The 27,872-nt window shown below is 32.9% G+C and overlaps 1 protein-coding gene and 1 pseudogene across 2 annotated transcripts; both read left to right on the plus strand.

Annotated features, from left to right (window-relative positions):
• Window positions 1-3,696: 3,696 nt before the first annotated feature.
• Window positions 3,697-24,690, plus strand: LOC141835196 (ribosome-recycling factor, chloroplastic-like). 2 transcript variants are annotated; one of them, XM_074722626.1, is made up of 11 exons: window positions 3,697-3,877; window positions 15,602-15,734; window positions 15,812-15,881; window positions 15,965-16,060; window positions 16,528-16,625; window positions 19,358-19,469; window positions 21,320-21,361; window positions 22,956-23,012; window positions 23,107-23,157; window positions 23,308-23,364; window positions 24,478-24,690. In XM_074722626.1, the coding sequence occupies exons 1-11, from the start codon at window positions 3,781-3,783 to the stop codon at window positions 24,493-24,495; spliced, it is 831 nt and encodes a 276-aa protein (XP_074578727.1). In that variant the 5' UTR covers window positions 3,697-3,780; the 3' UTR covers window positions 24,496-24,690. The 2 variants fall into 2 exon arrangements, with proteins under 2 accessions (XP_074578727.1, XP_074578728.1); XM_074722627.1 differs by having other exon boundaries at window positions 23,318-23,364.
• Window positions 24,547-26,308, plus strand: LOC141834434 (thermospermine synthase ACAULIS5-like; annotated as a pseudogene).
• Window positions 26,309-27,872: the final 1,564 nt, after the last annotated feature.

A 27,872-nucleotide genomic window follows, 5' to 3' on the forward strand; every position in this document is an offset into this window, starting at 1 on the left:
TCCTCTAGGACTATGATTTTGAGTACTAATTTACATGCATAGTAGGCTATATAAACGAATAGAATGAGAGAATTTGTTGTGAAAAGGAACAAAGAAAAACTAAGGAAGTTGAATAAAAGATGATAAAAAAAATGAATCTTGAGACAATTCTAGGGTTTTAATTTTATCACGATGAATCATTAACAATTTGGTTGTGATTCTTTCTCTTACCTCAATGATAGATTTGCTCGAAGTGAGATGTTTTAAGGTAATCGATGTGTCTATGGGAAGAAAAAAAGAAAGAAAACAACTGATGTGTTTGTCCAAACATGACCCCTACTTTCGTAGTAGCCGTATTAGAGAGATTGCTTTCTCAAAGAGGTTTCTAGCTATCACGATGCTCCACGATCCCTTAGACTGTTATCCCTTACTTCATGAGGCTGAATCAGGTTAATCCTTTATGCTCTATAACATCCCATGTAAACCTCAAGAGAATTTAAATTACTTTTGCACTTAAACCTTTAAGTTCAATATATAGACTTGAGATTAGAGTTCATTGTTAAGTTCTTTCCCTAATCTCTATCAAATACAACATATCTTAAATGTTAGATACGAGATCAAGGTTTGCCCCCGGTCATTCTTAGAGGAAACACTATCTTAAACTTTGATCATTCAAACAATACGTGAATACATTAAGACTACTAGATTGAATCAAGAATCTATGTCATAGATAAAAGAGAGAAATCATAATTATGAATTTAACATCGGATTACTCCCTAATCGTAAGATAAAACTACTCAGAAATATCAGTCATCGACATCGTTGCTTCTTATCTTCAATACAACCTCCTCCTCGATCCTCTATCACAGGATTGGAAAATCCCCTAAATCATCATATTCCTCTAAACCATCGTCCCTTGTCTCCTTTTATAGTTTTGGAACCTTTGACATATTCTTTAAAATCAAGGGGAGGCTAACAAATTTCTTAAAATCAAGGGGATACTAACAAATTATCTAAAATGAAAGGGAAACTAATACATTTTCCTAAAAATAAGGGAGAAGCCAATGTGAAATGCCACAGCTGTGGTAGACACCATGTCAAAGTTATGGTACACGCTAGAGTATCCTCATTGAATCCACATCATGGGACACACCTGTGACAAGTGACACGACTAGCTCATGTTGCATGTTGGACCTTCGATATGTTGCTCTGATGCTCGTTCTGCCTCTAAGATGGTACACAATCATGGCATGGGCCATGAGTAGGTTGTATATCATGTTACATCGTGTTATCCTTGAGTTTTTCATTTCTAATTATGCTCCAAATCAAATTTATCAATTCTTATCAATAAAAAAAATATAAATACTAATCATCCGAATTAAAAAGATGAAAAGAATATTAAACTTAGGAATTCATACAAATATGCTCATGTAATATAATAAATACATGTAAAATATAATTAAAAATATATATATGAATCACAGACATCAAGGGATAACTAAATATTTTGAGAGAATTTTCAAGAATGTGTAAGTTCGTATATCAATCTATTTGATGTTATATCAAATATAGTTAGATCAAGAAGACTAGCACTATACATTTAATTTCAATACATGATATATTTATTTTACTTATCTTTTTTTGTTAATGTAGGTATCTAATTCTTACGATCCAATTAATTTTGAAGATGGATGGTCTGATCCCATAGACTAACCACTAGGTAAATTCGAGAAGTACAGTGAACCTTGACGTGGTGGCTTAACATCATGAATAATTCGAGCACCACGGTGTTTGATATGCCCTACTAGGGAATCAAACCATCATTGCATGATTATCCCGCTCAGTCATTTATCATCACATCATGCCTATTTTGATACATGATATATTTATTTTTCTTAGTATACAAATAAATAGAAGTGTTGTGTTCCAAAATAATTGAAATGACTACTTCGCCCCAAAACTATTAAATTAGGACAGCATAATTGGACTCACATTAGGTTGGGCTAGTCCTGATTCGATTTAAGTTAGTTACAGTCAAACTATACTTAGCTAAGGGGCAATTGGGTTATGCCCGATAAGATAATTAAAAGGAGGAGAGAATAATTTAATATATCAATAAGGTAAAAAAAATCAAAACACCTTTTTAAATAAAATAACTAATTTAAGATATTTTAGTTGAAATTCGGCCTCCTTTGAAGAATTGTTGAAAAATATATAACATCCGTTGATAGATAGACATCTCCTATTTGATCTGGTATGGGTCTTTGGTGATAATGTGGATAGTTTGTAAATTAAGATGGGTTTAGAGAATTGTAGGGAGGTAGGGTGAACATAATCATTTTTTATAGATATATGTAAAAAATATCTTTGACCTCTTGCTCCGGTCTTGGCATGCTTCCTGCATCAGGTGCCGACCTTCTGCTCCGGTCTCGGCATGCTTCCTGCATTAGGTGCCGACCTCCTACTTCGGTCTCGGCATGCTTCCTGCATCATGTGTTGACCTCCTGCTCAAGTATCGACATGCTTCTTGCATCGTGTGTCGACCTCCTACTCAGGTCTTGGCTTGCCTACACTACGCGTCCACCTCCTGCTCAGGTCTCGACATGTTGGCTACACTACGCACTGACCTCCTGCTCTAGACGTATCTCTACTCTTGTGAAACCTAACACATTTACCCAAGCTGAGAAAGATCCTAAGTGGAAAGAAGTCATGAGTTTGGAAATTCAAATATTGGAAGAAAATGGTACGTGGACCCTTACTTCCTTATCTAAAGGAAAGAAGTCAATCGGTTGTAAGTGGATATGCAAAATCAAGTATAAATCAAATAAGCGTTACAAGGCGAGACTTGTCGCTAAAGGTTATACACAAATTGAAGGATTGGATTATAATGAGACTTTTGCACTAGTTACCAAGTTAGTCACCGTCCATTGTCTACTAGCTATAGTTGTTGCGAGAGATTAGTCTCTTCATCAATTTGATGTTCAAAATATTTTTCTCCATGGTGATATAGATGAAGAAGTATATATGCTTCCACCACCTGGTTATAGTCGACAGGGGGAGAACATCGTTTGTTGATTAAACAAGTCGCTATATGGATTAAAACAAGCTTCTCGCAATTGGTATTTCAAATATTCATGCTCCAACTTGAGGGGGAGTATTGAAATATACTATTACGGAAATATATTAAAAAATCAGAAACATATCAGAATATGCTATTCAAAAAAGATTATCAGTTTATTATTTTCTTAATTTATCTTGATGTAATAAATATCAAATATTTATTATCTTTTTTTCTTTTAGTCAACTTGTATATATATGTAAAAGTTTTATACGAGCATCAATAAACAAGAATAATTTTTTAAATTTCTATTATTTCCTCTTCTTCCATATTTTTTTACAAACTTTTATTTTTTAGTGAGTTAAATTAATAATATTATTGTCCTTATAAATAAATAGGTTAAATATTTATATGAAATTTATATTATTTTTGTATTTTTAAAATATAAAAATTATTATTTTATATATTTAATACAAAATTTAAAAATTTATAATTAAGAATACATAACTTAATAAACAAGTTTACTCATAAATCGACTATAATTTTTTTAATAATTATTAATAAATTAAATGTATAAATATTCAAATTTCTTTATTATATTTACACACACACGCGCGACCCGATAAGCGCGACCAAAAGTATTCGACCCGATAAGCGTGACCACGGCGTGGCTGTTATGTTCCTTATCCTGCTCCCTCTGCAGTTTGTTCCTTGCTTCTCCCCCTTTTCGCCGGTACTCTCCAATGGCTCTCCGATCCCTTTCTTCCTCCCGGTTCGTTTACCCTAGCCTCAGTGCTCCTTGTCCCCCTCCGTCAAGAGCCCATTCCGTCAGAGTGCCAGGTTCTTCCGCTTTTCTCCCAATGTCTCTCTCTTCGATTTCACTGCACTAACTTATAGTTTGTTAGTGAAATCGTCGCATTAAGAGTTAACGTAATATCCTTTAGTTACATTAGCATAGCCAATACAATTTAACAGAAAATAATTATGAATCGGCACTGTAGCCTTGTAGTTCAGTGACCAAGCCTAAGGTCAATGAATGAGTTATAATCAAAATATTAATAGCCGCGGCTGGTGGTCAAAAGGTTTTATCCTCGGTCTTCTACTAAGATATGCTCAGGATCTTATAGAATCTTAACCTTGAAATGTTTTTTTTTTCTATTACTTTTCACAATTGTTCAGTTCGATTAGATTAATATTTATTTTTCTATATTTCTTTATATGTTTTTATTACTTTTTGGCAAAAATGCTTATGGGCATTGCTTGCCAAAGTAGTCAGTTGTTATGTGGAAACAAGACATTTTGTTGTAAGAGATATGGCCATGCATTAACTTCATCTCACTAAGAATGGATATAATATATAGTGTAGAATGCATAGTCACCAGGTTCGCTACTTTCTTTGATCTAGCTAGTCTTTTTTTTCCTTTGTAGGGTGCCACCATAGGTATGGTCTTGAAGCTTGATGTTACTGATCTTAAGTGGATGTTCAACTTGTTTAGTACTCAACATCTTTTCAATATTATTTCCTTGAAAAATTGTAATTTGGAGCTGGTACTATGTTTTCCATAGACAACCTCGCAAATTCCAATGTTTAGTCACTTATTTTCGTCAGACACTCAAATAAGCTACATATAAGAAAAATGTTATAGAGTTTTGGTAGGTTGTTGTTATTGGTTGTTAGGCTGATATTTAGTCTCATTGGTCGTGTTCATTTTAATGCAAGACCAATTAACCTTTAACTTTTGCATCCAGTTTAAGCTTTTCCTCTTCTTGCCGTAGAGTGTTTAGAAGATTGGGCATGCACCTTGTCTGATTTCTCTCTTTTCGGTGAGTTTAGGATTATTTGCACTCCATACTTAAGACTAATAGGAGTCTTGAAGAGGTATTCTTTACCCATAAGTCGCATCTGTTACTATTAGTTTGCTTTAAAATCATTATATTTGTGTTCTCAACGATCAAGTCTTTTTGGAAAAGCTTGTTTTTTTTCTAACACTTGCACATTTGACTTTTTAAACCATTTTAATTCTTGAATTTCTATTGCCTCTTGTAGATTATATTATATATGATCTAAAAACCTTGGTGCAAATGATCATTGTTATTAAAGGGAATTTGGAGTGGCCCTAAAGATCATGGGTGTAAGGATAGGAAGAGATTCATAAGTTTAGAGTGTAGAGTCTCTTAGATCCTACAATTTAATTAAAATATTTTAGAATTATATTTGACATTAATCTGTAAATTCTATGTGAACATTTTTAACACTATCTTTCTAATATCATGAAACATTATTAAAAATAATCATATAGTAAATATATAAAATACAGTAAAATTCTTTGTGTTTCATCTTTATATAACAAATGAATGATGAATGATAATTATAAGATGGATAATAATGACAATAATTAATTGAAAATTTTCTCAAGTAATAATGACATGAAAAAATTTATTTTTTACATAAATATCAATTTTTAAAATGTATAATTATTAGAGTTATTATTCCCTAGTCTCTACCTTGATATAGATTACCATTATTGGTTTTTTTAACTTCTGCACCCCTTATTTTTGGTATATCTATGCTTGTATCCTATATATTTATAATTTAGTCCGCAACATTCTTCCTTAAGCTGGTTCAAAAATATTAAGATGTCTTAGCTTGTTATAAATATAGTTAATTGTAGAATCTCTTAAAGACTTAGTGAGAAAATCAGGTTGTTGATCATTGGACTAATAAAAGAAGTGTGCATTTTCCTGGATTGCATTTTTTCTTGGACAAAGTGATTATTAATCTCAATATTTTTTATCTTCTCATAGAAGATAGAATTAGAAGAAATTTGTATAATTGCTTGATTATCATAGTTTAATTCATTGGCCCACTTAGAACATTGCCTAGCTCAATCATTAACTATGTGAACAACTCATGTAAAAGCATAGCTCTGTATTCTCTCTACTAGATGTCTAAACTTGGGTATAAAAGTTTGCTTCTTATTCTTTCAAGATATCAAATTCTCTTTAAGAAAGGACACAATATTGTGATATGGTTATCTTATGTGTTGAATATCCTACCCAATTAGTCTTGGTATACCCTTCAATATGTAGACAACCTTGGTCAAGATATAGGAGACCCTTTCTTGGATCATTCTTGAGATATCTTAGAATTCTTAAACCTGATTTCTAATGGTTGTGACATGGAGCCTCAAAGAGTTAACAAATTACATTTACAATGAATGAAATATCAGCCGTGGTGATTGTAAGGTAGTTTTAGCTTTCCAACTAATCTCCTATATTTCCTTGGATCAAATAACCACTCCCCTTATTCAAGCATCAATTTGACATTAGGATCTGTGGGAGTTTAAATCATCAACTAGCTTTGCTTCTATTATACCAACCTCCTTAAGTATGTTAGACATATATTTCCCTTAGACGATATAAATCTCTCCTGTACCAAGCAACCATATGCTAAGAAAGTACTTCAGGTTGCTAAGAATTTTAGTTTGAAAGTGTGGACTTCTTCACTTTACCTAGAGATGTTTTATCTTTGCTCAAAGATGAGAGATTAACCAAACAAGCATACCTAAAGACATGAGGTGGGAGTAAAAAAGAGCATCATGAGGAAAAGGAATTGGGAAGAGGATTTGACTATTGACTATGACGCACAAAACAAGACATGCAATTTATAAGGTGACATGTATGGACTTCCATATTAAGTAATAGAGAGCTGTGTCTTATCAATAAGATGTTTATTTTTCCTCTCAACACCACCATTTTGTCAATTTGTATGAGAGCATGAAGATTGATGGAGGAGATCTTGGTTATAGAGAAAGGATTGAAAAACATGAGAGAAATAGAGAGAAAGGATTAAAAAACATGAGAGAAATATTCCTTAGTTAGAATGCTCTTTGAATAAGAAGCAAGGATTGAAATTTCGAGCCGTATCGTACGATACAGGCGAAAAATTTCATTCCGCCGACGGACCGGCATCGACACAGGTGTTCCGGCCAGGATACCATCCGGAGGTGTCGCCTGGGCCGCGTGCACCCCGATCGCGCGTGGTCAGTCGCGGTTCTGTTTTTTTAACTTAGATTGAATAAGTTTTTAATAATCAATTCATAGTTATAATTGGGGATAATTTAAATAGACTTAATTAAAATCCATAAAATTATCCTATTATTTTTTAAAAATTATTTTATTTTTATTTTTAAATATTTAGATTAAATTTTTTATTTTAGTTAATATATTTTATATTTTAAAAATACTGAAACTATACCGTTACGGTATGATACGGTACCGAAACTGTATCGTTCCGGTCTGGGACCGAAACTTTAGCACGATTCGATATTTTAAACCTTGATTAGAAGAGCGAATAGTCAATTATGAAGATAACAAAGTATTTGGCCAAGCTTTGAGTAGACACAAACCAAAACTCTCAAAACATCAAAATGTACTCAGGAAAAAGGTGTAAAAGTGTAGCTATGGGTACCTGGAGGAAAGGAAGATCAAACATATATGCTTAATCGACAAAACTTGCATTTAAGATTTTGAACATTGGTAAACTAGGAACCATCTACTGGTAGTTCTAGAGGCTAGGAAGTACTAAACAACTATGTATTTAAAGCGGAGAGAGCTCCATAACCTGTTCAGATGAACGTGGAACCATAATGAAGTGATACAATCCTTAAGACTCTTAACCTGTACCATGTACTCTCCTAGTTTGTAAATTCTAATTGGAAACAAAATCAAGAATAAATGTTCAGAACAATTTATCAACTTATTAAGTTTTCTAACAGATAGTAGATTTAATGTAATTTAAGGTATCTGCAGAACTAACTAAAAGTGCTAAAGATGGTGCAGGTGTGACGTGGGCAACTCCCTGGATAGATCAGGGTTCTTATGCTAGAGTGAGTGACTGTCATAAGATGAGATGTAGATATAAGATCATACAGAAGAGAAATATTAGCAGACATATGCTTAGAAGCTATATAATCCAACGTTTTGACCCATCAATGTTCGTAATAAAAAATGATAGAAGCGTCATCATGAATTAGAGGTGACATGGACAAAGTTGACACGTTCTGCGATCTAGTAGTCTGCCACTTGACAAAACATAGATATTCCATAATTGGTATATCAATGATTGGTCTATAGTTAAGAGTATCATGCTTAAGAATACACCTAGATTGGTCGTGGGGCCGACCGTGTGGGGCCGTTGGGGTGGCAGATTTCACCTTTTTGCAGAAGAAAAGAATGCACCTAGATTGATCCATTCCTCAAGGGATCACTTGAGAATGAAGCTGGAAGAAACAAACAACAGCCACCCGTACTTGGTAATCAGAAATTTTCAACAGAACTGGAAGATCTGCTGGAAATCTGACACAAAAACCGATCCATTTCCATTGATTCTGGAGGTCTGAAGCAGATTTCAGATCTGGAGGTGCAAAATCGCTGGATGGTTCTGCTGAATTCCAGAAGAAGTGGAACATATTTGATCGGGGAATATGGTAGAACCAGACAACTTCCTGGCAGGAAGAAACATATATGCAGATTCTGGAAGAAGAAGAACTAAAATTCTGCTGCAAGAAAAAGAATGGTGTGATCCAGAAGAAGTTGAAATCTGGAACAATGGAGACTGAGAATCTTGTGATGGAGAGGGCCTAGATTGTGATCTATAAAAATCAAGACAGAAAGGCCTATCAGAGTCCCATGAGGAAGTAGAGTGCATGCCCAACCAAAGGGATTAAGAGCAGCAGAAGAGGAGGAAATCACAGTTCCTGTTTTCAGACAAGAAGGAAGTGGGTTGGCACCTAGAAAGACATGCCACAGAAAGAAGCTTTCCACCATGAAGGAAGAATCGACACTAGGAAAGAATCATGTGGCGGAATACTTGACGTGGAGGAAGACTCATGGGTGGGAAGCTAGTTGGTGGAGCAAAGAATTTCATCTCTAATACCATGTTAATTAGGGAAATTATTAGGGTTATTTTTTCCTAGCTAAGCCCTGTACCTTGATATAATTTACCATTATTATTCTTTTACATTTACACCCCTCAAGTTGGTATATTTACACAAACCTATTCTATCTATGATTTTGTTCTCAACTGTTATAATGAAAACAATATTGGAGTATGCTTTGATGTATCATGATTAAATTTGTATCACAAATTCACAATTGTGCCTTGGTTGCAAGTTGCTTTGAGCATGGTTTTGGCAAATTTGGCCGATCCCTATATGGATTAGTCGAGTTGGATCATGATTGCCATTGGCCAATTGTTCCAACTGATTTCTCAGATACATTTCTGAAATCAAAACAAATGTTGAAAAAGAAGAAGAAACTAGATCAAATTTAAGGAGAAATCAAATGGAAATAGGGAGAAGTGAGAAGGGATTAACTGACTCTATTTGAAAGATAACCCATGAAATTATTGCTGCTTGAAACATCCATAATTGGAGTCGAACCATCCACGACGAGCTTATGATGACAACAAAAAAAGCAAGTCAAGTGTTGACAATGATGTGCATTGTCTATTTGTTAGGTGGAAGGGATAGGGTGGTTCAGGAACAAGCAGATACGTAATCTTCTTTCGTACTTTAAATTATGTATTAATTTGGTTGATTCAGGAACAAGCAGATACGTAATCTTCTTTCGTACTTTAAATTATGTATTAATTTGGTTGATTTAAGACTTTAAGTAACAAAATCTAATTAAATTTGATTAGGTTCAATTTAATTAAACTAGATTTATTTTACCTAATCAAATTTAATTTATTTATTAAAATCAGATTAAATTTAATTAAAATTACATCAAAATCAAAGCTATTAACTGATTTAATTTATTTATTAAAAACATATCAGATTAAATTTAATTAAATTAGAATAATCAAATTTATTTTAACTAATTTTATTTTAGTTAAAATCATATTTAATCAAATCAAATTTAACATCATGAAAATCACATTTAATTTAATTAAATCTGATTTGATCAAAATCCAATTTAGTTAAAGTCATATCACTTTAATTTTTTTTAAAAAATCAAATTGAATTAAACCTGACTTTAAAGTAGATTCAAATCAAATCAAATCAATTTAATTTCATATATTTAACTGAAATCAGGTTAATCAATTAATTATTTAATTAATTCTGATTTAATTTGACTAAAACAACCAAATATACTTACTACCTTTTTTTTTTTTTGTATTTCTCTAGTATCAATAAATAGTATTAATATTTCATGAAAAATAAGATTATGACTATAAACGAGCCAAGCCAAGCCAAACTTTATAGAATTTAGGATTGTTTGATAAGGTAACCAAGCTGAGCTAAGCCGAACCTAAAATTAACCAAGCTATTGAAACTATTATTCAAGTTTGGCTTGGTTTCTTTTTTTTTGAGATCGAGCTTGGTTCGAGCTTGAATCAAGCTTGACTGGTTTAATTGGTATCGAGCTTTTAAATCAAGCTTGGTTCAAGCTCGAATGAGCTTGGTTTGAACTCGAATCAAGCTTGGCTCGTTTAGACATTATCAAGCACTTAAATCAAGCTTGTTTGTTTATTTGAAAAATTATTTATAAGTTTGATAAGAGCTTGTTTGTTTATTTATAAGCATAATAAAGGTAGATCCGCTACCTCAATGACCCCCCTAGAGTCGGTCCCATGGATGTGGAGGGAGGTTCATGCAGGTACACAAGCGTTAGGCGCACGACGAGATCGATCTCAGGTTATCACCTTCTAGAATCGGCCCCTGATCATTACGCTAGCAATACCATGCACCTACCTTTTATGCTACGCCCTGGGGGCTATTTATAAGCATAATAAGACTTGTCACAAGCTTGTTTACTCAAAATCTATAATATATATTTAATGCATCATAATAATCAAATCGTGAGTCACGACAAAGAAATGTCATTTATAAAATCTTAAAAAACTACGTCAAATAGTATCATAATTCATAACACGAATAAATAAATCAGACACAAATATAACTTTGTGCCAAAACAATAAAACAATTATATAGAGTATCCAACTTCCAATTCATAACTTCATAATAAGAAGTCATGCTTCATTACTAAAATATTACTAAATTGCAATGTTTATGAAACTCATAAGTATTTATTTATGTGTCTCCAAAGTGTAACTTCCCCATCTCCAAGGACTCACCTTGGCCCTTCTCATCCTAAAAAGAAAAAAAAATCAACAATTAGGATTACAATATATTACAAGTATCAATTTATACTATAGTGAAAGCAAAAGAACAATTTAACCAATAAAAAAGAAGCTATTTTTTTTAAAACTTTACTATATGCACAATCAAAAGGAGTTAAATAGGATTTAGTTTGATAACTTATATTAGCATAGTAAAAAAGATCATCACTAACAAGAAGTCAGCCATAATAAAAAAAATATTAAAGGATCAATAATTTAATAAAAACATACCATCTAGAGAACCATTGCTTATATCATATGAAAATGGCTAAGATAAATTGTACTCCTTCACATCTTCCTTGTGATCCTATTCAAAATAAAACAATCATAAGTTAAATACTAAATTATGAAAAAAAATCATAAAAACAAATAATGAATTACCTTTTTCTTTCTTTTGATACCATAAAAATGACGAAACCAATCCTCATCACATAGTAGAACTTGAATCTAATAAAGCATGATAATTATCAACCACCCTACCACCAATACTGAAAGCCAATTCTAAAGCAACAATAGTAATGATAATAGATAATATGCCACAAGCCATCTTTGATAAAATTTGAAATTTGAGGTCGTTTGTTTTCCACCACTCTAATGCACCAAAGTGAGTTTCATCATTTTGACATATAAAAACACCATCATTCAAATATATGTCTAATTCAGATTTGGCATGTGGAACAATATCAATATTTCTAATAAAATTATCAAACTTAGACCGTCCTATCGCAATAGTTTTTCTTTCTCATTATTTGCATTGGAAGTGGTGTCAAAATCATCACCATTTGAATCACCATTGATGTATGAGTTTGCATGCATGTGTAGTGACATATTCATTGTATAACTCGTTCTTCACTAAAACAATTTGATGGACACTAACTTCATGCTCAGGATAAATTATAGGAAAAGAAAACTCAATAAGTTTCATTTGTTCCTAGGATCTAAAACGACAGCTATAGAGATTACCAAATTGCGTTGACCCCAGTACATATCAAATTTAGTCTTCATCATTATAGCCATTGCTTCGATGAATGAACTCCCAATTAAAATTTGTTGATCTAGTACCTCTTTCACTTGCCAAAGTTCAGGAAGAAATAAATTTGAAGTAGGATATTCACTGCCTGTAATACATATGAAATTTTGAAAAAGATTTAGTATCAAATAAATAAATGGAATGGTTTTATAACATCAAATTATACTTCCAAATATAAGAAAAGATAAATCTAACCTATTTTATTTATTTAGCCTTTTCCCCCTTATATATTTAGTGCGAAGAGCATGGTAGCATTGAGTGTGGCTAGGAGGACGAGCCTGGGAGTGCAAGATCTTGGTTGGTGACAATGATTTGATGAACTAAGAGGATGGAGAAGAGCAGTCTGAAAGCGAGTTGTGAGGAGAGGAGAAAGAAAAAAGTAGAGAGAAGAAGAAAAAGAATGAGGAAGCAGAAACATGAAGATAGGATTTAGTGAAGCCGAAGAGGTTGGAGCCTAGAAGAGCATGCTGCACATTGGGAGGACTTTGGAAATTGATAAAGAAAATGATAGCTTTATTGGATAAGGCTAGGAGGAATTAGGAAGGACCTTGAAAATTGATAAAAAAATAAAAGTTGATAACCAATTTAAGAAATAGGAAAATAACAATATTTATTTTACCCATCTTGTTATAGTATAAAATAAACATTTCTCTGCCATTTAATATTCATAGAGAAAAAAGCTAATAATCTTACTTAAAATCAATATTATATAGTTTAGAATTTAAATTGAGTATTTGAGTTCAAAATAAATTAATCAATAATTATCAGGATAGTAATTAATATAATTTATAAAATATATAATAATTAGTATTTGTTGATAGTTAAATTTTATTATTATTATTTGGCTAATCCAACAATTTATATATATATATATAATTTATTCAAATAAACCTTTATCATAGTTAATCATCCATGTATTATTTTAAATTTGACTTATATATTCTTTTATAAATAAAATCAAAGTCACTTTATAAAAGTGATGTTACTACTTGGTAGTTTTTGCTTGTGCGAGAAATTAAACAAAAGTCAATCAGGGATGTCAAGGTGAATTATTAAATTTGCAACTTCACACTATGGGTTGTAAAATTTGAGATATAGCATTTTGTGATACTCGTTTTAATTAATTTTTAGAATAATTAATTTTTCTTAGTAAACTCTAAGTTTAAATTCTTATTAAATTTAAGATGCAATTAGCTTAATAGATTAATATAGCAAAAATAAGATTATTAAGTTGGACACTTAGGGATTTTAAAAACTCATAATGGTCAGAATTAATAATTTTTAAATTATAAATTGATTAACAAATCGATTTATACATAAAGATTCACATAAAAATTGGAATAAATTAATTGAAATTTACCATTATTAATACCTATATACCTTAAACAGAATTAATCAATCAATTCAAGGCTTCTTTAAGGTCTAGAAAAATCATTTTGATCATAAACCAAATTTTAATATGATTTTTAATCAATTACACCTTCAAGACCATTATAAGTTGTCAAACACTTTAAATAGAAAATTTATCCTTGTGTTTAAAGAGTTAATTTTAATGAAAGAATTTGGCCAAAAACTATTTATTAAATTAATATGTAATCATTGTGTCAATTTTTAAAATATAAACTGATTTACAAATTATCTTATGCATTCAAAATTAAAAAAATTTAACTGACCACTTGAGCTACAAAATGTCCTAACTTGAATATCAATTTTTTTGAGTCCAAAAGAGTCTATTTTAATTAAAATATGATTGCAACTTTTTTGTAAATCAATTAGTGATAATTTATTCTTATTTTTAAAGTTCAACCTAATTTATAAATTGATGTGCTAGTTAGTTCTTCAAAAAATAAAGATTTTTACCATTACAAGCTTCTTGAACACACCAAGTGATCATTGATATTTTTTCAAGTCCAAAAGATTTTTTTGATAACAAATTAACTTAGCATGTAGGATTATTTATACAATAACAACAACAATAAAGCCTTATCCCACTAGGTGGGGTAGACTATATGGATCCTTCTACAGTTCTATGACATTGAGCTCTATTTATATTTAAATAAATTTTATTTTATTTTATTATTACTAACCAAGTCTTTTTTAGTATTCCTCTTCCTCGTTTGATATGTACATTTGTCATAGTTTCATATCGCATAACTGGAGCATTTATTGGTCATATAAGTACATGTCTGTATTATCTTAAAGGTGCCGCCCGGAGTCCCCTTGACTTTCTCTCTGATATTTTCATTTTTTTATCCTGTCCATCCTTGTATGTTTGCACATCTACCTTAACATTCTAATCTTTGCAACTTTTATCTTCTGCTCATGTGTTATATTTATAACATCCATGTAGGATTATTTATAAATTATAAAATATTTTGTGTCTTATTAATTGTAATTAAAAGTGCTATAGAGTAAAGGTAATTTTTAGTAAAAAGTAATTAGAATTGTCTTAGTTAATTTTAATTACTAAAATTATATTTTTGCAAATTACTGTATAAAATTTATTTGTTACTTGTTAAATAATTTATTTAATTAATCATATTCTAGTACTCCAATAAGATCATAACATTAATAAACTTGTAATTTTTCTATGACTTTTATTGCTATTTACTTTAAGTTGACAAATATATATTATCATAACATCCTAACGAACTCATAACTCAAGTGAGTATAAACAAGCTCATTAATGAGCTCATAAATGAGTCCGATCATGAACATAGTTCACGAACATTGTTTACGCATATTTTTCATGAGCATTGTTCATGAATATTAACAAGTTGAAAATATATGTGTTCAAGTTTGTTCATTTAGTTTATCGAGTTATTGAAGCTTGTTTAATTAATTGACTTGATGCATATTGCTCGAACATAAACGAGCTCTTACCAAGTCGAACATTAATTCACGAACATTTGGTTCATTTGCAACCTTAAATAAGATGCATTATTCTTAGATTTTGTTAATATCGTTTGTTTTCTTATTCATTAAACATTTTTTTGTTCCTTTCGTCTTTTCCATTTTATTTATATTTTCTTCATTGATTTTGATCCCACTTATTCTATTGATTCGAGAAAGCCGATTCGTATGTTTTTAGAACATCTAATACAAGTATACAACCATGGCTCTAATGCCAATACCAACAACCATGACTCTGAGTTCTTTATAATGCAACTACTAAATTGTATGATGCATGCAACACTAGTGTGTTGTGGAAAAAGAACTTGCCATGAGTGAATTTTAAATTCTTGGATTGGAGGCTTGAATTTAGACTTATGTCCACATACCACTTCTTCATTAAGGTTCAATTTTGGTGTAACAGAAACAGGTCATAGTATGTTTCTTTCATGAGCAGGAAATGTCCATAATGGAAATGTTTACACACATTTGCCCTCATGGAGTTCATCTTTCGCCTATTCAATTTTAAAGGAGGGATCACCTGTATTCTCTTGCAAGAATTTGGGCAATATTAAACAACAAAAGAAAAGGTTAGCATTTTTCATATGAACCATTAAGTAGATGGAAGTTATCATTTCCGATGATAAAGATTTTGCCATATTCTCAGAGCTGGAATCATCAAGTGTGCAACCATTGAAGAAATTGAGGCTGAGAAATCTGTGATTGAGAAGGATGTTGTATGTTGTTGTGACTATGCTTCGTAAGGTTGATATTGAACTTATGATTGTATCAAATTTACTCCATAAGTTCAATTTTCCAGAGAGATAGGATGGAGAAGACTATTGAAACAGTCCGAGCAAGTTTCAACGCAGTAAGAACAGGAAGAGCAAATCCTTCTATGCTTGACCGAGTTGAGGTTTGCTACTTATCTTGTAAAGGCTATTTTTGACGAAATCTAGTTGCTTTTATTGTAACATGTTTTGGTAGTGTGATATAGTAGAGATAGAAATTCTTTGCATGTTTCTCATGTAATAAAATGAACAGCAGTTCCTATGTCTTCATTTTGAATTTTACAACCAACCTGATTTCATTCTCTAATAAAAAAACAGCTCGAAAAGGGATCAGAGGAGTTTTCTAATCTTCCTTGTCACCAAGTAATCCTAAAAGACATTCATCCCCTGTACTTCATGTCTTTATGCTGTCTTTCAACCTACACTTTGACAGTAGTTATTATACTTCTGGATGATATAGAATCCTTTTCCCTATCACACTGAAACTCTTTTCAACAAGAAAAGAGTGAAAATGCTCTTGATTTTGTTTTCATTATATTTTCTTTGATTTGTTAATATATTTTGTTGTCATGAGACTTCATTTCACTTACAGGTTGAGTACTATGGCACTCCTGTCAGCTTGAAGAGTATTGCACAAATCAATACACCAGATGGAAGCACTCTTCTTGTGCAGCCATATGACAAATCTAGGTATATTAGTCAGTTATCCAGAATCTACTCCTTTTTTTTGTTTGTTTGTTGGGTTAGAAAAATGTTTCTATTTCTCCTGTTTAATAAGTATATAGTTCAAGTTTTATCTAGAATATGTAGTTTAGTCTCCCTATAAATGCTTGTTTGATAACTGTGATGTTGTGGTCTTATAGACTGGTCTCATGTTTTCTTATTATAACTTGCAAAACAGTTTTATGATAAAATTAAAGTTTCCTTCTTTTTACTCCTCTGTTCTTGAGACACATCCTTCCTTTTCCGTCCTCATTGTAGAAACCTTTCTCCTTAAAGAAATTTGCTATTTTTTCCCACATTACTTTCTATACTGCTGGTGATACTGCCTCCATATAGCCATTGTGCACAATGTGACTTTTATGGCTTCATATGGAATCTTTCCTGCAGACAATCTTCTTGTTACCCATTCCATCAACTGCAACCTGCTCTCTAGTGGAGTGTGCTCTCCTACAATACTGCCAGCCTGAGCAATTCTGTAAGACAAGCTACCTCACATATCCTCAAGAACATCATATATGCAATCCTCCGCTGTGATTCTTGGAAGTGCGATCCTCTATGGTGAGCTACCCAGCAAGACTCATTTGCCCCACTATCCAGTTTCTCATTGCTTCAAGTTCTCACAACCAGATGCATTTTCTGTCATGGCCCAAGCAACTATAGGAGATCACAAGCACCCCTAGGTTGCATTTTTGCATAACCTCCATATTGCAGGTCCCATACAAGTATCCAAACTTTTAGCATAAGAATTAGCATTAACCAGGCCCAAGCCAGGAGCTGTCTAGCATGACTTGGACTAAAAAATTTGGCAGTCTATAATGTGGAAAAATAAAATAGGTGGCAATAGAGAGAGGAGAGAGAGAGAGAGAGAGAGAGAGAGAGAGAGAGAGAGAGAGAGAAGTCATTGAACTATTTTGGGAAGAAGAAGAAAGGTGCGATAAAAAGGCTTCATGGTTGGTGTGATCAGGAAGAAGAAAGGTGTAATAAAAAATATCAACATGTAAAAAACGGTAAGATAACAATTCACTAAGAAAACATTGATCTTAAAGTTTTCATCACCATCATGATTAAGTCATGTTTCTTGTAACTATTTGGGGTTTAGTGCATGGATCTCATCCATCCATTGAGATCTATACAAGGCTGCACCGCTGGTTAAATTCCAATCACTTTAATAAAAAAATAATAAAATAATTTTAAAGTCAAAAAACATATTTGTGCAAGCCCAAAATCTCCCCTCTCTTTGTTCATCTTATTTTTTCCTAATTTCATTAACTTGTTCATCCTTTTTTTTCCTTTTCCATCCATCTTTTTATCTATTAATTATAAAATGAGATTACTTATCTTCTTTCTCCTCTACTGTCTCTTTGCTCATGATAATTTCATGGTCTGAAGTGTCGTTTGGTGTCGGTTGGCATGACTGTTGACCAACACATGGAACAACCAATACTCACGAGCCGTGAAACCTTCACACGCATGACACACTGCTCCTCTCCTCTCCCTTTCAACTCCCCTCCTTCCCCCTTCTCCAAGTGAGTACCTTAACACATCTATCGTCACACAAGCATCATCAGTGATAGCATCATGTGGTAATCTTGTAGAATCGTCGTCTCATGCACCTCTGTTAGTTCCTCCTCCTTTCATGTTGGCTCCTCTATGCTGAAATCGTACCAAAATCCTATCTCCTCCATCAATGCCAACCCTTTGGCGCCAAAATTGCACAAAAACCTAGCTAACATACCTAAGCCATTCTCTCCTATTCTTCTTTTGAAACCAACACCAGCAGCGTTTTTCCTTCTGTCCTTACTTCTCCTCCTTTGTCACATCATTGACACAATACAACATCGATGACATCGTCTCAAGCCATTAGGAACTAAAATATCGGCTCAACTCATGATTTCAATCTTCTGGTCAATTTCAAACTTTCAATTTTTTTGCCTTGATATCTTCTATCTCTATTAGAATATAATAAAAAAAACTTTTTCTATTGACATCTCACTAAAGGTCATTTTCAAACTTTTAGTTTCTCTGCCCTGATATCTTCCATCTCTTCTAAAATATCTTCTATCAACATTTCTCCTCTATTCCTTTGAATAGATGTTGGAACCTTCTACATTTTGTCAGCAGCCCTCCCATACATTATCTCCATTGATTGCAATCTTAAGAGATTAATTAGTTATTTCTCAATTCTAATAATCCCCTTTGTCTTCTCTTGAGTATATGAAAGAACTTTCATCTTCCACTTCCCTTCCAGGTTTCTTTCTTCTAATATTTCCTTACCTTTTAATTCTTTTACAAGTATATATTGGAATTCTAATCATTTTTTTATCCTAAACTTTGGACTTGTTCCTTGCATACTTTATAGCCCTTTGATACTGTTAGTTTCAGGGGAAGTTAAAGAAAAAGCTCTTTTGGAGCACAAATTAAGTCACTGACTTCAGCATCACATGCTTAAAGCTCTCAACCACTGCACTAATACAAAGTCTTCTCCTTAGCATCTCTGTAGTTTTTTTTTTCTTTTCTGTGTTGTGTAACAAACTAGACATTTATCAATATTTAGACTCCAAGTTGAGAGGGTATATTAAAGTGGAATATATAGTTTAGTCACAGATAGGGCGGTTATCATGATATAGATTGTGTGGATGTTTTTTTAATTAATTTTCTTTTCTAATTGTAAAATTTCATATACTATTTTTAACTTTCAGCTTAAAAACTATTGAGAAGGCAATAGTAAGTTCTGACATTGGTTTAACGCCAAACAATGATGGAGAGGTGATACGATTAAGCATCCCTCAATTGACATCTGAGCGGAGAAAGGTTTGTTTGTTTTCTGTAACTTTTACTGATTTTACATATTTTATATTTAGAAAGTTATTCATGAGAAGAATACTTGGAAGCATATATTCTTCAAAGATGCTTTATTGTGATAGCTGCAACTGTCTCTGCATCCCCTCTTCTACCTGGTTATAGACTTATCTTGTGTTTGTTTTGTTTTTCTTTGCAGATTAATATTATTCATTATTTATTTTGAGATAGTTAAATTCTCATTGGTTCGCAAATTGTCTTTTGATCCTGCTTTACTTTGTCTATAATCTCATCGAATTTGTATAAGTACAATAAAGAACATTAGTTGATTTGCAATGGTTGAGGAGGGAAGGATGAGGAAGTGCTGGTGTACAACAAGGATGGTCAAGCAGACCTCTTTGGAGAACATGGAACTATAAATATGCTCTCTTCTTCTTCCTTTTCTTCTTCTTCTCCACCTCTTCCTCATCTTCTTCCTCCATCTCTTCCTCTTCTTTATCCTCCTCTTCCTTCCTGTCCTCTTGATTTTGGATCTCACGATCTCTTATTGACATAGAGATCAGTACTAAACCCATCTCATTCAAGTCGAACACTGAAGCCCTGATACAGAATAAAATTTCTAAACTTGATCTAAGCTTTGCTTTGTACACTTGTACTCCTTGTTTTATGAAATAAAAACTGTTATTGGAGTCTCTTTATTTTGGATTATAGAATTCACTGAATTAAACTGTTGGAGTTTTTTTTTTGTTTTGTGTGGTGTATTATTTCATCCTTAGCAGAATATTTGCAAATCTGTATATTCTGCTTTGCTTGTATCTCTTAAGCTCAGTTAGGGTTTCTTTAAAAGGATTTAGATTTAGTTGGAAGAGTGTTTAGATTTAAAATGTTGTTTAGATTTATTTGGGAGTTTGTTTAGATTTTTTTAAAAGTTGTTTAAATTTATTTGGGAAGTTAAAGTCCTTAGGTAACTAACTCGTAATTTTATGAAGAATAAGTCTCACTGCTGACTTATAAAAGGGTATAGGATCTCTCATATTACATCATCTTTCAATTGACAATATTTTCCCTCTTTCAGTGGGTAAGTGTTCCTCGTGCTACTTCAATTGTTATTAGAGCCCAAATTCATGTTCGTCTCTATTTCTCAATTCTTTCCCACATTGTTCACAGTCGGACCACCAAGCATTGTTTGCTTCCTGATCCTGTCAGATCAGTAAATCCCATACTATATCTTGCCTGAATTTTCAAAACGTGCTTACGAGGAACCTGGAACCCAGTAAGCATTGGCTTTCTCTTCCAAACATTTGCACAGCCCTTCTGTTGAATTTAACTAATAGATGCAAAGATCTTGATTATTTGTTAACTTGGCATTCAAATTTTACAAGGAACTGTCAACCTTGTGATTGCCAAGATCCTCAAGGTCAGATCATCAGTGTTCTTCAAAGGAGGAACCATTTGTTAATTAGAGTGAAAAGTCACAGTAAATAATAGTTTGTTTCATCTTTCAATTTATCTTCACTTAGTTTACTGTTCAATATCAAACATGTTTATTCTAAATGGATTTGTTGATCTCATCATGGATCTTCTTGAAGTTGTATTTGTCTCAACTATTTGAGATAGTTGTTCTTTTCCTAACTATTTGAGATCGGTCATATGAATCTTATCCCTCAATTGACCTCTATACAGCAGGGTTATGTCATTAATAAATTAATTTCTTAGCCTAAGCTTGTTTATTTTATAACTTAAATAGCATATAACGTCAGAAAACTTTTTGTGTTCCATTCTTTTTCACTCAAATTATTCTTCTTGCTGACCTGATTTATATCTGATAATTTGATGTATATGTCACTCCGATGTTGGTGCAGGAACTATCCAAAGTTGTTACCAAACTCGCCGAGGAAGGAAAGGTAATGGAGAATTGCTTTTCATGGTGTATGCTTTGCTGATAGTGGCATACCAAGTAGTTCTTTTAATTTCACAACTTCTGGTAGGTTATATCCCCAACTATGAATATCACTATTCTGTAATTTTAGACAATCTGGTTGGTTGTCTACATTTTTATAATTATTGATACTTCTCTTGCCAACTGTTCTGAATTTTGGTAGCTTAATGCCTTAAAGAGCAATTCATATTGTAGACACAAGTTCATCTTTACTTGTTCCCCATGGATTAGTCTGTTGTCTGCCAATTATGTGTTGCTTCATTTGGGTTAGAGTAGGGTCGTGAGTTACTGTTTAGTTTTTATAGTTTTATTCTATTTTTTATTTTTTGGTGATGTATTGAGATGGGATAACCCTGTCCATATGTTTCTTTAGCAATATAATTATCTCTTGCCATAATGCAAAAAAGGGTAATGTATAAGGATTTATTGGGCATTTTGGAATGATTTTTTTAAGGTCCTTAACAGTTAAGCTTGCAGTTTAACAAGCCAATCAACTGACTTGGGTGACTCTACCTAACAATGAATTTGCTGCTAATTCTTTCTTGTACTCAACATAGACATTGAATAAAATATATGTACAATTTCTCATTTAATCTTTAATCTGGATTTGTTTATCCTTGGAACCTAACTTGAAAGATCAACTCAAATCTAGCACTCGTACGAATTTATCTGTTTTGCTTCGCTTAACAAGATAACAAGATTTGCAATCTTACAATGATAGCTTTAGTAACACAGTTTTGAAAGTTTGTACTTCCAACCATAGATTAAAATCTCGAGCTGTTTCGTCCGATACGGGAGAAACATCTCTTTTCGCCAACGGATCGGCACAAGCGATTCCAACTGGAACGCCATCCGAAGGTGTCGCTCGAGCTTGGCGACGCCTTCGGAAGAGTCGGCGCGGGACCGACGACACGTCCGGAGGTGTTGGTCGAGCTCGACGACGCCTCCAGAAGCATCGCACAAGCCGCGTGCCTACGGTCGTGCAGAACAGGGCGGCAGAACATGGTAAGGTTTTAATAAACTTAGGTTTTTAATAAATTAGGGTTTTAATAAATAATTTAGGTTAATCATTTTAATTAACTCCTAGTTATGATTGAGATAATTTAACTAGGCTTAATTAAAGCCTAATAAAATTATCCTATTACTTAAATATATATAAAAAATTATTATTATTATTATTATTTTTAAATATTTAGATTTAGATTTTTTATTTTTAATTAATATATTTTATATTTAAAAAATATCAAAATCATATTAGCACGGTATGATACAATATCAAAATTGTATTATTCCGGTTTTGGATCAAAACCTCGGCACGATTCGAGACTTTAAACCGTGCTTCCAACCACATTCAATTGATGGTCAGGCATACAAATGGGAAAATTTCTTTAAGAAAAGTTAGAAACTAATGCAATATAATGTCTATTTATTGAATCTATTTAGCAGTTAACACCATATGGTTTTTTGTATAAAGGAAATGAGGCTCTCATAGTTAATCATTTGCAGAAAACACTGTTTATGTTTTGTCATGGCTTGATGGTATCTTTGTGCTTTTGCAGGTCGCGATAAGAAATATACGAAGAGATGCAAATAAAGCTTACGAGAAACTTGAGAAAGTTTGTGTTATTGCACTCTTAGCAATGGATACTTTTTTACTTAAGCTGTTGCATTTGTGGACATCTAATATACATTTTTCTTAATATCTTTCAGGAGAAGAAACTATCTGAAGATAATGTTAAAGATTTGTCAAGTGATCTTCAAGTATGTTGCGTGTCACTATACATCTGAAATATGTGGCTATATGTTGACTGTTTCTTATATTTAAACAATTGTAGGTAATTTGCCCTTTGAAATGTCTATCAGAATATGTGCTTATGCAATTTCTGTATCCTCTTTCTAATCATTTTGCAGAAAATGACAGATGAGTACATAAAGAAGATTGAGGCCATCCAAAAACAGAAGGAAAAGGTACGGTCTGATCACTGCCATCAAGTTTCATTAGTGCATACATGGAAAATAGATGCTTTTCTTCGCATATCCACTAGCACCAAAACAAGTAGCCGTTGCTCTATTTACTTTATTAGTTTTGACCATTTGATCGCCTTCCAATGAGAAATTGCTTATCTATTCTACTTAGTTTAAATACAGGCATTAAGGGATTGTACATTGCATACATGTGTTTTTGGCTCCTTGGTATCTTGGCTGCCGTGTGTGGTCTCTTTTCCCCATTTCCCTCATTTGTAGACTGTTTATTTTGCTATACATTTGCCCCCAGAGTATAGCACAGACGGTGAGTGCATAGTATTGCTGGCGTAATGATCAAGGATCGATTCCAGGAGGTGACGACCTGGGGTCGATCCCGCCATGTGCCTAATGCCTGTGTACTTGAATGAACCTTCCTCCATATCCGTGGAGCCGATTCTAGGGGGGTTGTTGAGGTAGCGAATCTACCTTTTTTTATTTTGCTATACATTCATTTGAAAATTTAAAAAATTACTTCATCCTAAACTTTCAATTTGTCATCGTAGTCTATTTGAATACAATCTGGGATGTGGTTCCACATGAGAAACAGAGCAGCTTGTGAGCAAAGTTGTACTGAATTACAAATTACAAATCGTTCAAGTTATAATCACCTAGCGTCTCAAATCATTCAAATGTAATGTTGGCTATGATAACGCAGTCGGATTTCTTAGTGGTTCAGGCCCCAATATCTTGTTCATGAGAATGTAGGTTTAGATCTTTTCTGGGCTCAAGACTTCAGTTCAAGGCACATATCAGATGCTTGTCAAGGTTAGGTTATGTTCACCAACAGTATGGAAGCATATGTCGATTTCTACATTTCAAAGTTTGTGCTTCCAGCGGATCATTTTTCATTTCTCAGCAACGATTGCAATCTTGCTATATGTTCTATCCTACATCTGCAAATTTGATTGATGCATTCTAAATGAACTCTGTTTTGACAAAGTATCTGAGCCTACAAAATATGGAGTTTTGTTTTTTTATCTGCTTTTTCTTTGACAGCGTCGTCTTCTCTGATGTTGCCTTGATTTCGCGTAACATTCATCGTCTCTCCTCTTGCAGGAACTGCTAACAGTTTAGTGCCTGCCCTATTAACTTTGTTTGATGGCAAAGTAACACTTAACCGGATTGATGGCGGTCTTAATTCTTTTCTTTTCCCTGTGTACAAATTCTCTTTCAAACAACTGATCATGGTTGTATTAGGACTTGAAGACTGGCATTGCATTTGATGCAGTGAATTATCTTTTGAGATTTCATCTTTTCGATTAAGTGCATGATTAAGTGCATGATCTCAAAGTATTGTTCTTGAAGAACTCATCAGTTGTAGTCTCTTGTCTTGGTATTCTTCTTAGCAGATTATTTCTTTCTTTTTTATAAAGATATTGTTTACTGTTTCTGGTTTCTGAAAAAGAATCCATAGGATTGGTAAGATTGATTCATTATGAGCTCAGAAGATGAAAGTGAATTTTTCTTGATAATTATCATCTATAACAAGGAATAAGACAATTTTCCCTAAAGAAGAGATATGAATAATAAAAAAACATATATATATTTTAAAATCTGATTCATCGATTGAAATAAAAAAAGAAATGGAAAAAGAATATATGCTTTGAAACAATTTATGAAGCACATGAAACAAACAAATGAAAAAGTGGGGCTCCTTTGAGTTAAAGATCGGCCCAAATGTTCTCAGCTTATATTTCTAAAATTGTTAGATAAATCTAAAAAACTCAAATAAAAACTAAAACGAGAGTTAAAGCGGATAAAAACGACACAGCATGTATTAAAATTGTCAACGTAGAGAAAAAAAAATCATATTTATCCTAAAAATATTCTTTACGAATCTGAGATGGTGCTTTGCTCTCAACAGATTCATCATGCAGCTTTTTCCTCTTTAACCTTAATTAATTTCCTTCCTTCCTCCTCCTCTGTAATCTGATCTTTTATTGCATGCATGGCAGCATCTTACACACTGGCTAGCTAGCTCATCTCACTATCAGGACATACATCGATCGATCGCTTTGCTCGACACCAAGCCATTCGGGAATTAAGGTCAGTGACTGAGCTCCGGCGGCCGCCATGCACAAATTTTTATGTATTCATTCATTGATTGACTAGCTAGTACTGCAGGCGCTTAGCTTGTTCTTGAATCTTGATGGAAAGCTTCAGAGTGCAGAAATGGATGAGTTCATTTATGTACCACGAGTCACTTGTTCACCCTGCCCTCCTCCATCACCACAAGCTAAGTAATTAATTACGTACATATATACTTTTCTATTTTATGTTATTTTTATGATCTTTCTAGCTATAGCTGTTCTTCAGTCCGAAGAATGCATGCATGTATTCATCATGGGGGGAGATGATCAGGGCTCCACAGCAAGGGAAATCCTGAGGCACTGCACAGTTGAGATGGTGACTGACCATGTGGGACATAGACGAGGTAATATATATATATATATATATATATATATATATATATATATATATATATATATATATATATATATATATTTTCCTGTAAATTAAACAATGAATAGAGCTGAGTTGGAGAAGAGAAAGGACCAGTTTAATTTGATGTGATCGTAGGAGACTTGGCTGATCCAATTGAAGGAGGACCATGCTATAAACTGTACACCAAGCAAGTCCTTCTACGAGGGGACCCTAAAGCCCAGGCTCAAGGAGGGTGAAGGAATATTTGTCACACAGGCAGGTCTGGAGGATTCAAAACAAAACAAAACAAACAAATTAAGTTTTGCACTAAACATGCATGTCGCAATGAAAACCTTTTTGTCTGTTCTAGGCAGGACCAGCAGGAGTCTTTAATTTCTCATACACAAGTGTTTTAATTTCCTGCATCTACAACACACTAAGACATGCATGTTTTCAGATGTAATACTCAAAATGTTTCTCATAGTTTCACTATTGTTTTGTATCAGCCAAGTTCATATATGGCCATGGAAACTGCACTGATTGATACTCAAGCTTAAGACTCTGTTTAAGGACCAAAGATGAAAAGATGGCCATGGAAACTGCACTGATTGATACTCAAGCTTAAAACTCTGCTTTGAAAAAGATGGCCAAGTCTTAAAGATGTGATAGATTAATAAATTGTGGCTTCACTGAAAACTGTTTTTCATCGAATCCATCATTCATTCATGAGCTTTAAGACTCATTTAAACACTTTTACAACAGTAAGTTAATTAATGAATCAAGTGAATATTAATGCATGCAACAGCAAAAACTCTTCCTTGTTTTAGATTTACTTAAAGAATGCTACAATCAATAAGTCCTTTTAATATATCCCCTAGTCAAGCAAACAACACATTATCATCCTTAATTATCCTTTTCAAGAAATCATCTATCTGTTGTGAGTACATTTCACGCAGCAGACCAGATGAAAAAAAACAGTTATGATCTTATCTGAGAGGAAAGCTATCGATTTTCAGTTTAATAAAAAAAAATTATAAATTATATTAACTCAATAACTTATTTATTATAGGAGATCCTAATCTTTTATAGTTTGATATCATCACATATTCTTTCAATTTGTAATTTTATTTTCTTTAGATGAGAATGATCAGTAGCTTTCCTCTGTTGGCGAAAATTATTGATGTCGATCTAACAATCTAGGTCCGGTTAGTCAGTTTGTCGATAAGTTGACGGCTTGAACCGATGGATGACAAGGTGGATCTAATCCTCTTTATGTTCTCGATGTACTCTTTTCAGTATCGTTGTCATTGACTTGGTCTTGTTGGTCACAGACTTGATATCATCGGTCGTTGAATACTTTTTCGGATGTGGACACACTCTTTTAGGTAATCTTATTCTTTCGGATAAGAGATTTAAGGTCGATGCAAAGGCTAAATCTTTTTTCTTAATACGATATTGACCCACTTAGGTGTTTATGATTTATTGATGATCTAATATTTAAAATAGTAATACTTCAAATTTTGAGTTCAATCTTCGAAACCTTTAGAACTCTTTTAGAGAAGGGAGGGAGACAAGAGAAGTCACAACTTGTGCTGTGAGAAAAGAAGAAAGGGAGAGTATTCATAGTGTTGAAGGTGTGGGGATGATGATGACAAGGAGAGAAGAAAAGTCACAACTTGTGCTGAAAAAAAGGAGAAAGGGAGAGTATTCATGCTATTGGGATTATATTGATGATATCGTTAGAGGGGGTGAATAATAATTCGTGATTTGTGAGTTTATTCGTTGTTATCACGTGCTCATCTACAACACGTCACTATAAAAAAATAGTTTATTAGCAACGAAGTTTAGCGACAAATAATTTGTCGTCCCTAATTAGCAATAATTTTTACAACAAAAAATAGTTTCGTCGTCAAATGACAATAAATTTTGTGATAAAAATAATTTAATTGCAAAATTAGCCATATATAAATTTTGTCACCAAATTCATTGCAAAAATTATTTTCGTTGTAAAATTTATCGCCTATTAG

This window comes from Curcuma longa, chromosome 9 (genome assembly GCF_044706935.1).
Source record: "Curcuma longa cultivar G26 ecotype Majalengka, Jawa Barat chromosome 9, ITB_CL_G26_1.1, whole genome shotgun sequence".
Taxonomy (NCBI): Eukaryota; Viridiplantae; Streptophyta; class Magnoliopsida; order Zingiberales; family Zingiberaceae; genus Curcuma; species Curcuma longa.

Coding starts and splice junctions, on each gene's coding strand:
- LOC141835196 (XM_074722626.1), top strand. CDS start 3,781: ATGGCTCTCCGATCCCTTTCTTCCTCCCGGTTCGTTTACCCTAGCCTC. Junction 3,878..15,601: donor CCATTCCGTCAGAGTGCCAG/GTTCTTCCGCTT, acceptor TTTCATGAGCAG/GAAATGTCCATAATGGAAAT. Junction 15,735..15,811: donor ATTAAACAACAAAAGAAAAG/GTTAGCATTTTT, acceptor CCATATTCTCAG/AGCTGGAATCATCAAGTGTG.